General features: G+C 42.4%; 1 protein-coding gene across 1 annotated transcript; it reads right to left on the minus strand.

Annotated features, from left to right (window-relative positions):
* Window positions 1-6,452: 6,452 nt before the first annotated feature.
* arl4ca (ADP-ribosylation factor-like 4Ca) lies at window positions 6,453-9,948 on the minus strand. The gene has a single exon (XM_035638516.2). It carries the CDS (start codon window positions 9,488-9,490, stop codon window positions 8,906-8,908), a length of 585 nt encoding a protein of 194 aa, XP_035494409.1. The 5' UTR covers window positions 9,491-9,948; the 3' UTR covers window positions 6,453-8,905.
* Window positions 9,949-12,604: the final 2,656 nt, after the last annotated feature.

Consider the following 12,604-nt stretch of genomic DNA (forward strand, 5'->3'; position numbering starts at 1 on the left):
GATGATACATATATATATATATATATATAACCCTAACCCTAAGCCAGGGGTGTATTCCATGTTTTGCAGGTTTTGTAATCCTGCTTCCTGGAATATTCCCTGAATTCCCTGCAGATGTACACCTGATGATCTCCTGACCATTTAACTGTCTGACAAAAAAATCTGATGGGTGATTATCAATTTACAGTTTATATCTTCATGTTAATTTCTTAAATCTCCACCTACACTCTAGAAGAGGTAGACAAACATGTGACACATGACACGTGTCAGAAAAGCACTGGCTTTATTAATCTCTCACAAAAAATTGAACGTAACTCTTCCGATCATAATCAAATTTTCCCTGGGCGACCTGATCTGCCCATGGTCTGTATGTGTGATTCACTGTGGCATGACTCACATTCGTCAGCTGATGAGAAATAGAAGTGGAAGATGGTAACAAAAACGCAGTGTTTGTTTTCAATCAGAGACAGAGGGTGCACAAGCAGAGTAGTGCCACAAGGGGGAGACAAAGGCAAAGAGAATATGGAAAATATCAGCTCACGAAGGAATGATTCTGGACCAACCAGGTGGGAAATGGCGGGAAATTAGAAGAAGACAAAAGAAATAACAAGAAAAAAAACATTTTTAAAATAAATGATTTTTATAGTCAAATTGTCTTGGAACTTACTTTCCACAGTTACATGTTTTACCCAACAGTTCTTATATATTTTCTTCTTCGTGCAGCATCGCTTGGAGAGGCGTATCATGAATTATTACCTGTAGAGGTTGAGTGCTCAGCTCATAAATTCACCATGTATAAATGAAAGTCACAGCTTGCCTTTATTCTTTTTTGTCTCCTGTAATATTTTCCTTTTCTTCTTCATTACTAAAAAATATCCTCACTGCCTGTCACGGAGCCATGGCCGTCGATTAAAAGAAACAAAGATAATCAAATTGAGCGATTAATGGATGCAAATCAGAGTCTTGTCATTGCATAACATAGCATAACAGCTATCGGTTCAACTGCAGAATATATCCACGAGTGTCAGCTGCGTTTTGCTGCCACTGTCATTTTGGGGGGGGGGGGTAAAATTCATTTAATAAAGGTTATTTCTTATGTTGACAGAATGTGGTTTTATTAGCAGGGGGTTGGCCTTACTGAATCCACAAAAACTGTTGTTTGCAATGTTGTCCTGCAAAGTAATTTCAGCCCTTTTACAAACGTCACTTACGTCACTTGGTTGATGTAACCAAGTAGTGGTTAGTTGATCGGTCTGAAAATAGTTTTCATAGCAAAATCTTGGTGTTGCTTAGGTGTTGCTAGGTCAAATCATGGTGTAGCAACATCTATCTACCCCTAGCCCTAAGTAATAATTCTGCTGGGGTGAAAGCATGAGGTCATTTGTATGGTACACTTATTTTTTCATGGCCCTGAATGCAAGGGAATTTATAAAGAGAGTATAGATATAAACATATCCACCATACTGCAGAGTAATTCCTAGAAAAAGACACAGAGACCATGGACCCAGTCGCCTCATACTAGTAGCTGAAGTCCTTGGAAAATAGATTTCCTGAGAGTTCCAGTGCTGATATAAAACCTGATAAAGCAGCACACCATTTCTCTGAGTGTGGGAAAGTCCTTATAGCGAGCGATCAGTCACCCCTGTCCCTGTTTGATCCCCCCCCCAGGGTTTATTTACTCAGCTTTTGTTGCAGGTTAAACATTAATGGCCGAACCCTTTTCTCAGATGATTGAGTTTCTTTCACTTATTACACCAGGTATGATTCCTGAGGAATAAATAAAACTCCCTCGAAGACAAAGAAAGCATGTCTTACGTTACAGCCCAGCGTGTACTTTCCCCGCCTCTGTGTTTCTCATTAAAAGATCACCTCTGAGCCACCCATTTTTTGGGTGTTGTGCTGTGCTCGCCAACCTCCAAGGGGTTAACGTGCACATTTGTTTCCCCCCTCATTCTTACAAAACCATGGACACAGTTTGAGGCAAGCACATTCCTCCTCAGACAGGTTTGGTTTATTTTCACAATTCACGGCATGTTTGGTTGAGATTTACAGCTTAAGACGCAGCAGACAGGTCAAAAGTGCCACAGCAGCAAAACACACACACACACACACACACACACACACTGGGGCTCCTGAGGTTCAAACAGACTGTAAACTCCTGTCATCCTGCTGCAGAGACAAATGTTTACCTGGATTGTGCAGTGAAAATTATGTTTTGGCTCCAATATGTGATGGATTTGTTTTTTTTCAATTCAAATAGACACTCTCAAGGTTTCAGAAGTTTTAATTCTATTTTTTCCCACATTTCACTCTGAATGATGACATGAATTAACCCTTTTTTAAAATTTCAGTCCAAATTCTGTGTCATACCATTGGAATGAACATCACTCCGTCGGATGATGACCCGTGTGAATGAAACTTCAGTCCAGTCACTGACAATCCAAATACAAATAATTTGCTGCACAATGCATAATTGTGTTAATTTTCTGAATTCACAAAAAAATAAAAAATAAAAAATGTCTGCCAAAACCAATTATCACAGGGTCAAAAGAACAGGCCTGGACCTGTGGGGGTTTGTTTTTCCATTTCCAAGTTATTCTGGGCTAAGCGTCAGTCAACTATCTCCTGTCATCTAGTGAAAACAGATCAATCTTCTGCCTCCTCCACTGTTCGGTCTGTTGGTTCATCTCCTGCTGAGGTCAAATGTGTCTTTGACCCCCGCTGACCTTGCTTTTCTTTTGGAGTTTTGCCATGATTTTAAAAGCGGTAGTGATTTCCACCAGTGTCAGCTGAAAGCGTGACGTAAAGACGTTAGCGTTAGACTTTAGGTGGAAAATTTTGGCCTCGACGTGTCACAAGAAACACTTTTCATCGGAAAACATTATGAGGCTGTAACCCACCGAAGCATGTATGCAGTTGAGCACTGCCAATTTTCAGCCACACTGGACGGGCAGCGGGAGATAATTTTACTTTCCATAAGTACAGCTTGCGTGAGCCAAGCAAGGAAACTACCACTTTTATTAACTTATTTGGCTTATTAGACACGGAGATCGTGAGGAGAAAGTGTCCAGAGTTATTGGAAAGACGGAAAAGTCGCCTCCGAAGCATCTCAAAATTATAGCTGGGTCCTTATAGCTTTAGCCCTGATATGGATTTCACGAAAAGTTTTTATAGATTTTTTTCATGACGTCCATAATGTCATCATCCTGTAAATAAAATTCTGACATCTGTCTGGGTGAGGACCATGTGAACATCAGTGTGACTGCGTTGGCTTCACATGAAAGTTAAACACACTCTGGATTTAACGTTTCTGGTTAAGCTTCATGAAAATCTGTCAGGAAATGATCTAACTGAAAATACTATGAAAACTACAGTGTCTGGCAGATGAGCTTCAGCATGTTTCAGTCTATTTTCGGTCAAATGTTCTCCCAGCATCCTCTGGGGTGGGTGCTGCTGCGGGATGGAGACCCCGCCCCTCTGGATTACAGAGGTGACCTGTGTAATTTGAACATGTTAATGACACGCTCCACCAAAGTGCTAAATCTGTCCCCTTGTCGCTCTGCGTTGAATCTACTCCCCAGTTTTCACGTCTTCCCCTCCTTCCTTCAGACCTCTGTCCTCCTTTTTCATCCTGCATTTTATTTCCAAAAAGGAGAAGAGGAGCGTTTCCTCGTTATTGTGCATGTCATAAATCTACCAGTCTATGTGTGTTGTGTGCATGTGTCAGTAGCAAAGAGAGAATCAGGGCTTTCGCTGCCACCTACGCAGAAAACACATCTGAGCAGGTTCCTCTCATTGCAGAAGGAGGAAGAAACCTGCAGCAGCTGCTGCTTATGTTTCTTGAGAAACAAATCACAGCTGAATTCAGTACATGTGGTACTTAACACCTGTACAGCATGTTCATATTGTGTGCAATCAGTTTGGCAGATGCAAAGTGCGTTTTAACATCCATACATAAAACATATGGCGGGGTTATAGGAAATTCCACAGATCCTTTCCATGGATGTGTTTTGTGTGATCAAGACAACTGCAAAATCTGCTCCATACTTCATGAATATTCAGAGTATTGGTTTCTGTTTTTATCACCAGACGCTGTACTGAAGTCTATTCAAAGGAGCAGTCAAGAAAACACAAAAGCAATTTAGATTCAAGTATATAACCATTTACATTCAAGGCTCACGTGACATATTTCAGATCTAAACCCCTAAATGGACATGAAATAGCTTGTTGGTGGCTCTCATTCAGTTTCTCTCTCTTTCCCAGACTCCAGCCTGTAATCAAAAAAAATATAATGAGCCGTCAGCTGTGACTCTGGTTTCCCCCCGACACACTTCTGGCAGGAGGAGGCGCGGCCGGATTAGCCTCTAACTGAACTGGCTCGCGGCGGCGGGGATGACTCCAAACCAACTGGAACAGCAGCACACATAAGTGGAATTTGCATGTTAATGGGAAGAGTTCATTTTTCCAAAGTGCGATTGATCCATTCTGAGGAGAAGACGAGAAATGATGACGCGCTCAGTGGTATTTGAAATGTCACAGTGCTGAATGAGGGATATTCCCTCAACATTCACAGCCAACGATGTCTGATTTCCACTATGACCCTCATCTCGGGTCCAATTCCGGGATGCCAGAGACCAGAGTGGGGCTGCACGGTGGTGTGGGGTTGTTGGGGTTAGGTTGATTGAAGATTCTAAATTGACCGTAGGTGTGACTGTGAGAGTGAATGGTCCGTGTCTGTATGTGGCCCTGCGATAGGCTGGCGACCTGTCCAGGGTGAACCCCGCCTCTCGCCCAATGTCAGCTGGGATTGGCTCCAGCCCCCCACGACCCTTAAGTGGATAAAAAGGTAGACGATGGATGGATGGATGGAGAGACCAGAGTGTAGAGAGATTGAGACCAGATTAGACAGATCAGAGATTAAAAAGACAAAAGGCCCTGGGCTTCTGGACAAGCCAAGGGCTTGGGGACATTAGACATTGGAGTGTACTGAAATAAAACCCAGAAGAAAACTCAGCAGAATCGCAAAAACAAAAAGGTCTGTGCCATCAACAAAAACATCTGCTTGTGCTGGTGTGCATAACAACAACATGATGCTCCCTCCCACTCATATGTCTATGGATGTAAGGCTTTTGTGCGCTCAGCAGAAATGCAGCACTCCTTTTGGATGAGTGAGGGTGGGGGATTGTTAGGGATTATAATCCAGGAGAACGCACCGATGAAACATGAAATCCCATTCACAGCCACCCACAGAAATGTACAAGTGGAAGGAAGAGAGGGAGAAGGCAAACGAAACAGCTGAAACCAATGGGCTCTGTCAGCATTTTGAAAAAGGGGACGTTAGAATCTAAATCGAGTGAGTATGAATATACAGTGCTTGAATATAAGGAACAGGTTTTGGAGGGAAAATAGGCTTCGGATTTGAATAGACCTTTTTTAAAAAAGGCTTAATTAAGCATGACCAAACAAATTATCGTGATGTCGAATACCTGTGGGTGTAGATTAGGCTGTACAGTAGATCTTATCCAATAACTGGACAACAAGAGAAGTAAAAAAAAATTGATTCAAGCAGGATGGTGTGCTAAAGAATGATATTTGAGGCATTTTGTATTAAGTGGGAGCAAACATGCTAAAATAAATGCCATGGCCCTCATGTGTCTTGCTATGGGACAATTTTTCAGATCCCTATCAAAACTTAAAATATTTGTTTACGTGTACGAGGACATGATTCCCACGTCCAAGATTTGAACCGGTAACCTTTCTGTATGTAAACCGACTTCTCCAGCTTCAGATAATATATATATATTCTGATAATTCAACACACAAGCACATTCTTCTTCTTCTTTTTTTCCTTCCTCCAGACCATTAAACCCCCGAGAGGAGGGATGAAAACTGTTATTTCAGGGGGCACAGTGTTTGTTCAGTGCAGTTACACGAACGTGTCTCAGTAGAATGTATAAATAACATTTTCCTCCATTGGTGATTACACACGATAGCGGCTCTCCTCTGCTGTAGACATAGATTATACACACCATAATAAGAAGAATGTTTAGCCATAAACAGCGACTGCACAAAGATATATTTGGCAGACAAACAGAAACAGGAGGGAAACATGTTCTTCGGCCTCTGGAGATATACATTTTCCATGTGTGCTTTTTTAAATACAATTATGAGATACATATTGCAAGTTTAAATCTGGCGAGTGGCAAAATACTGTTTGGAAGTGAAATCAATAATTGTTCATATATTTTTATAAACACCCCCTTAGGCAAAATTGTATAATAACGGTCTGGGAGTCCATTATTGTCTGGTAGTAATGTTAAAAAGTTTAAAAAATAGAAAAGTTTATTCTTTGAGTAACAAAGTACTGGATATTATCTTTAATAATTAAGATAGGAAGTTCCCATGCACCCCCATTACAACCTTTGGAAATGAAATACACAACAGACAACAAACACATTCCATTACAAAGAGTTTAATCCCAAAAATACTTATTTTTTCTCCCATTTTGGCACGTAACACATTGTTTGGTCTTGCTGTATCTTGGCTGTAACACTATACTGTATAATTTTCATTGTCTGAAATAGTGGCTGTCATGCAATGTTGAACGCAGCTCGACTGATCAGCGGAGGAGGAACGCCACGTCCACGTCGGATTTATGCCAGCAACGTGATGTTTTGAATAAATAACATTCATGTCTGCCTCCTGGTGCATTTTGCATTTCAAGATATTAATAATAATGATCAAATCACCTTCATAATACAATCGACTACTTAAAAATGGAGCAACATGCTGCAGTCTGTGGTTTGAAGTTAATATTGTTTTTTTGGACATCAAGCTGCAGCAATAAGATCCGTACGATGTCCTCTTTTGACGTGAACATAGCATGAGACTACGATCCATTTGAGACGTTCAACAGTCCAGATTAGAGACAAACTGCTTATCGCAGGAACTTCATAGGAACTATGGTGCGAGTTGAACTCCCAGACATAGCATGTTTTGGTTTATCTTTTTTTTTTACAAGCAGCTTAACAGGTTCCAGCCTGTTGGGTTCGGTTTCACTACACCGTCATTACAGGAAGACACTTGGCTCCTCGCCTCTGCCAGCAGGTCGACAACAGCGTGGGACGCACTCATAACACGTTCTCAACAACTCTGACGAACAGCTGGTACACGAGGAGAAAAAAAACATTTCTCTTTTCAGAACAGCACGAACGGTGACCTTGTCGGGAGGTCATGTGACGGACATTAGACCGAATCAGATTATATCCATGGCTGCATCTCATATGTTCCGCTTTTCTGTTCTACCTTTTTGCTGACGACTACAAAGAGTGCTGTTATAAGTTGTCAGGAGGAAAAGTAAATCAAGAAAATTGTTTCTGAAGAGTCACCTCTGGACTCTGGACACTTGTAATTGGCATTTTTTTCTCGATCCTGTGAAAGGTCGCTGAATTCTAAAAGCAAATGATGAAAATAAGTCCAGGATTCTGTAGTTCTAAATTCAATATGTTGGATTGTTTAAAAAATCCCATCAAGAATCCAGCATTTATCAGTGTTTTGAATCGCTGGCCATAAAAAGCCACTCGCAACAAATATATCATTCGTTTCTGGCCACTAAAAAAATGGTTCACTACAAGTGTTTGGCATAAAATGAGGGCAGTTGGAGATGATTTGCAGATCCTATAAGCAAACTTATCCCGCTGTAAAATAACAAATAACACATGGCAACTTTTGCAAGCAACTATTTTTCTTGTGCATGGAAGAAAGGTGGCAATGCTGCACCACGGATGAGCGTATAGCCGAAATCATGCCATAAATCAAGGGCGCAACTGTGAGAAGAGTTCAAACGAATCCGAGGAAGCCGTGATAAAACGGCCAATTTCCAGTGTGAAGCAGACATCTGCTGTGATCTGCAGAGACCAAATCAGCTGTTCGCAGAGGTGAAGGGTGTAAGCTAAGAGGGTTTCTCTCTGGGAAAGACACACACTCAGAAAATGACATGGGTCAGTTGGAGAATTCTCTTAAATTGCTGCCATGTTGCTCATTTCTCTCTGGAGAGAATTTATGCTCCATATAATTATGTCAAGTGCAAAATAGAACACATAAAGATATTCCTCGGTGACCTTGATGTTGACTACTTAGCATCTTCCGGAACCTTAAAGAAGATTCATGGACGGGGTCTCATTCATTCTTTTGGGATTTATGTGTTCATCTCAAAGTGGGAGGGAGGGCTGTAAACTACAAAACACCGGAGGATGGAGGAGCAGGGGGAAAGAGTTGTGTGTCTTCTCATGAGGGTCGTCTCTGGCGTCGCACCGTCTCATGGCTCTAAATGCTGGCCTGTGCATCAGTGCATACCTAATCACATTTTACAACTGACTCACATCTTGTGCACAGCACAAAACGGCAGCAACAGGGCACTCTGCCAGCATCCACACACTTTTATAGCTCATGGAACACATCCGTCACGAAGCAGTCCTATTCATATCCCCCACTCTGGGACTTACCAACACACAGTGCCACAGTTCATCTCTCTCTCTCCCTCTCCCTCTCTCTCTCTCTGTGAAGAAGGTGTATCATCATCATCAATACTTTTCCCATCAATTATTTTTGTTCTGATTAGTTTTGAGAAATTGTATCATATTTGACAATGTCACAAGATCATCTGAACTATCTCCTCTTTAACATTCCTAGTGGGACATACTGTATGGATGTGAATGAGTTTAGCTCATGTGGCATCACTATATATATATATATATTTATATTTTCCCATCATGTATAGAGATTTGCAATGTTTCTGCTGTTCGGTAATGATATTTATGCTCTTTTGCTACATGGCTATCACTTTTAAAAAAATATTGCTATCCATATGATATTTAAATTATAACCCTCCAGCCAAAATCTGACATCACTGTCTCTTCTTCTTCTGCTTCAGTGACTTCCTCCTCTTCACAATCATCTCGTACAGCTTGTCCATGCCCTCGTCCAGCCCCTCTCCTATGATGGCGCAGGCCGGCTGGACGTGGTACGGGGTGGAGGGGCTCAGCTCGGCCAGGGCCAGCTGCCTCTCGATCTCCCCGACATCCAGCGCCCGCGGCAGGTCCTGCTTGTTGGCGATGACCAGCAGCGGGGTCCCCTGGTTCTCCGAGAAGCGGGTGATCTTGTGCAGCTCAGTCCGGGCCTCCTCCAGCCGCTCGGCGTCCACGGAGTCCACCACGTACACGATGCCGTCCGTGCAGCGGCTGTAGGGCTTCCACAGGGGCCGCAGCTTCTCCTGGCCACCGACGTCCCAGAAGTGGCAGCTGATGCCCCGGGAGGCCCCCGCGCCGCCCAGCCGGATCCTCTCCGTGTTGAAGCCGATGGTGGGCACCGTGTTGACGAACTCGTTGAATTTCAGCCGATACAGCACGGTGGTTTTGCCCGCGGAGTCCAGCCCGAGCATGACTATGTGCAAAGACTGGAAGGCAGCCAAATTGGAGAAACTATTACCCATCCTGCAGGCTGGGGAAGCGGGTGCACTCCCACCGTCCCCGTAGCGAGCGATATCACCGCAGGAGATGCTTAAATGCCCCCCGAGTGATGCATGGTGGGTTATTCCCCCCCGATGACAGTCAGATCATGTTCGGAGAAAACGCCTGATCCGCGCCTCACCCGGTTCATCAGATGTGGCGGACGCAGCCCCACGTTGCGCGGCGGCACTCTGGCAGCCAGACAAGCCGCAGCATCCCTGGACTCACTCCAACGGCATCAGGCGTCCAGAAACAGACAAGTCACCGCACAACAAGGCGACGCGTTAACAGTGCGCACCGCTCTCCAAATGCGTAAATTACGCGCGGCCGAATCTCACATCGTGTCTATGGGTCTGTGTGTGTCTGTGTCAAAGTGCGTAGTATCTCAAGTACCAACACACACACCTCTCTCTCTCTCTCTCTCTCTCTCCTCTCTCTCTCTTTCTCTCTCTCTGGTTCTGGTTAAGTTGCGTCCACTCCAAAATAAAAGCCTATTATGTGACGGCAGGGTGAGAGAGGATCTTATTTTGAAAGGCATCCATTCGTGTTGTTGCTGCGGCGTTTCCTCTGCGCACTGAGCAACCCGAGCTGCTGAAAGCCTGACACCTACTGGTGAAATAGGACAACAACGTTGACCCATCAATCCAACTATACAGGCAACTACTAGATGGGATGGAATGCTTGTTTAAAGCCTATGGCAAAACTAGTGCTTGTGATATATATCAAAATTTAAATTATAAAATATTAGCAAGTAATGTGGGTTGACACAAGTATTGTCTATAGGTAATTACCACATGTTTTTTTTGAAAGAATTACATAGTGACTAAAAGTTGTAAATATATTGTTTGCACATCTGGAAACCATTTGAAATCATATCTTGCATTTATTCACTTGGTTGTTATTGTCCTGTTGTTCCAACATTTGCAGATGTGAAGGCTGATCTGTTTTTTAAACTATATCAATCTACATTTAGTCTGGGTTTTCTTAATATTTTCTAATTTAATCTTAAACCTCCGTTGGACTGGCTCTGCGCTCTGGGCTCTGACACATCACAGTTTATCATGTGAAATTCTGAAGATTATCCATTCAGTCTTTGATTAAAAACAAAAGATCTACAAGAACACATCACAGTATGAAAGGAAATAATGTCAGTAGGCCTACATGTGGATTAATAGAGACATATAGAACTACATAACAGCTTTTTATTCTCTAAGAGCGGATATTCATATCACAATGAATGGAAACTAAACACCCTCTGAAAAAATCGTTCAGCATGATTGAAAAATAGTTGGTATCGATATAAATCGTTCATTATTTACAGTACATAATGCATAAACAGTGGCATCGTCTTTTTAGGTCGTGTGACATTTGCACCACTAGATGGCAGCGTGGTATTACATTTGCAAGGGTGGAAAAAAAGAAAATCTGCAATCAGCAAACTGGACAATAAAGCTGCAGTTTGAAATGAAACATAACATTTTAAGAATTGTGTCTTCACTGTACCTTATTCTTGTCAGTCCATCCTGAAGGAGGGATCCCTCGTCTGTTGCTATTAAGTTTCTTTTTGCTGGAGTTTCAATTCAACCCGATCAAAGATCTTATGTTGCACACATTTTAAATCTCCTCAAAGCAAATGTGTAACACTGAACTGTGTAAATAAAATGAGCCTGACTGGAATCTTTCACCTCACCTGCAGCCGATTGGTCTTTAGTGGGTGTGGTCAGATCTGGCTTGATTGACTGACAGCTGCTTTATTGCAACTGTTATTTTGGCAAACACACATATTAATGAGAGGTTGGGCTGAATTCTGTTAGTTCCCTCTGGATCACTGCCCTCTGCGGTTGTGGCCAAGACTTACTGTAGTGTCAGGTCCAAGGCTGGGGTTAGGTCAGGAAACAGAAATCGTTGGGGGAAACATTACATATTGAATATTAATACAGTAATATCCCAGACTGCTTTGAATATACTATATTTAGTCACTTTTCCAGCGTGAAATCTCAACTTGCAGACAGTTTCCAGCAGTTTGGAATCTGGGAATCAGCTTCATGCAGCACACAGAGAGAGAGAGAGAGTCGGTGCCAAACGGCCATCATTTTCCCATTATTTCAGTTCCACACAAACACATTAGTACAGCACGGTTTGTTTGCAAGTACAAGTAAACAAAATATAGAAAAAGTGAAAAGCACAGATGAACAACGGTGAAAAGCTGCCAAACAATGAATTTTAGCTGCAAAATAGGTTTCTTGCAGACTCTGTTTATGGTTTTGCCCTTCCTGTTTTAGCTCAACATATATATATATATATATATATATATATATATATATATATATATATATATATATATATATATATATATATATATATATTAAAACGTATGAATGCACAAAGTTTATTATGACCCCTGAAAACTCTCAGAAAACCTGCAACTAGGTGTGATTGGCCAGAATAAGTAAAACAGGGCATCTAAAAGAAGTAGTAGTATTAGAATTAGTTGTAGATTAATGAGGGAGAAAGGTGCCAACACAACCTGAGTCATCAAGACCTCCCTAATTGTTCTCTCTGCCCTCCTCCCTCATCGACTTCCTCTCTAATGAGTGTGTGTGGGATCAATAGAACGACACACACACACACACACACACACACGACTCACTCGAGCTGCACTCCTCTCTCTCCAGGCTGAGTCGCCTCTTTCTTTTTGCCTCTAATTTATTCCACCCGTCTCCTCAGCTGTACCTCAGGTAACAGCCGAAGAGCGGTGAGCAGATAAAAAGAAAGAAAAAAAGGTTAAAAGGAAAAGGAGACCTGCTTCCTAACAAGCGGTTGAATCCTCTGTGCTGAAACAAATAGACTGAAACAAAGGGGATAGACTTTGGCCGCTTAGACTCAGGCAGGAAGTAGAACGCCACGGCAGCCGTCCAATGACTGGCCTCAGATGCAAAGGAGCCAAGACACTGGAGGTTCCCCTGAGTTGAGGTGAAATTAAGTTCAGCCCATGAGGGATGCATGTCAACCACAAGCTTCTGCAAGTTCACATAACTGCAGAGGTTTCACGGACTAAACAAAAACACCCAGGTGGGTCCACAGTGTTGAAGGAGCGA

Source organism: Scophthalmus maximus, chromosome 1, assembly GCF_022379125.1.
Source record: "Scophthalmus maximus strain ysfricsl-2021 chromosome 1, ASM2237912v1, whole genome shotgun sequence".
NCBI classification, from domain to species: Eukaryota; Metazoa; Chordata; class Actinopteri; order Pleuronectiformes; family Scophthalmidae; genus Scophthalmus; species Scophthalmus maximus.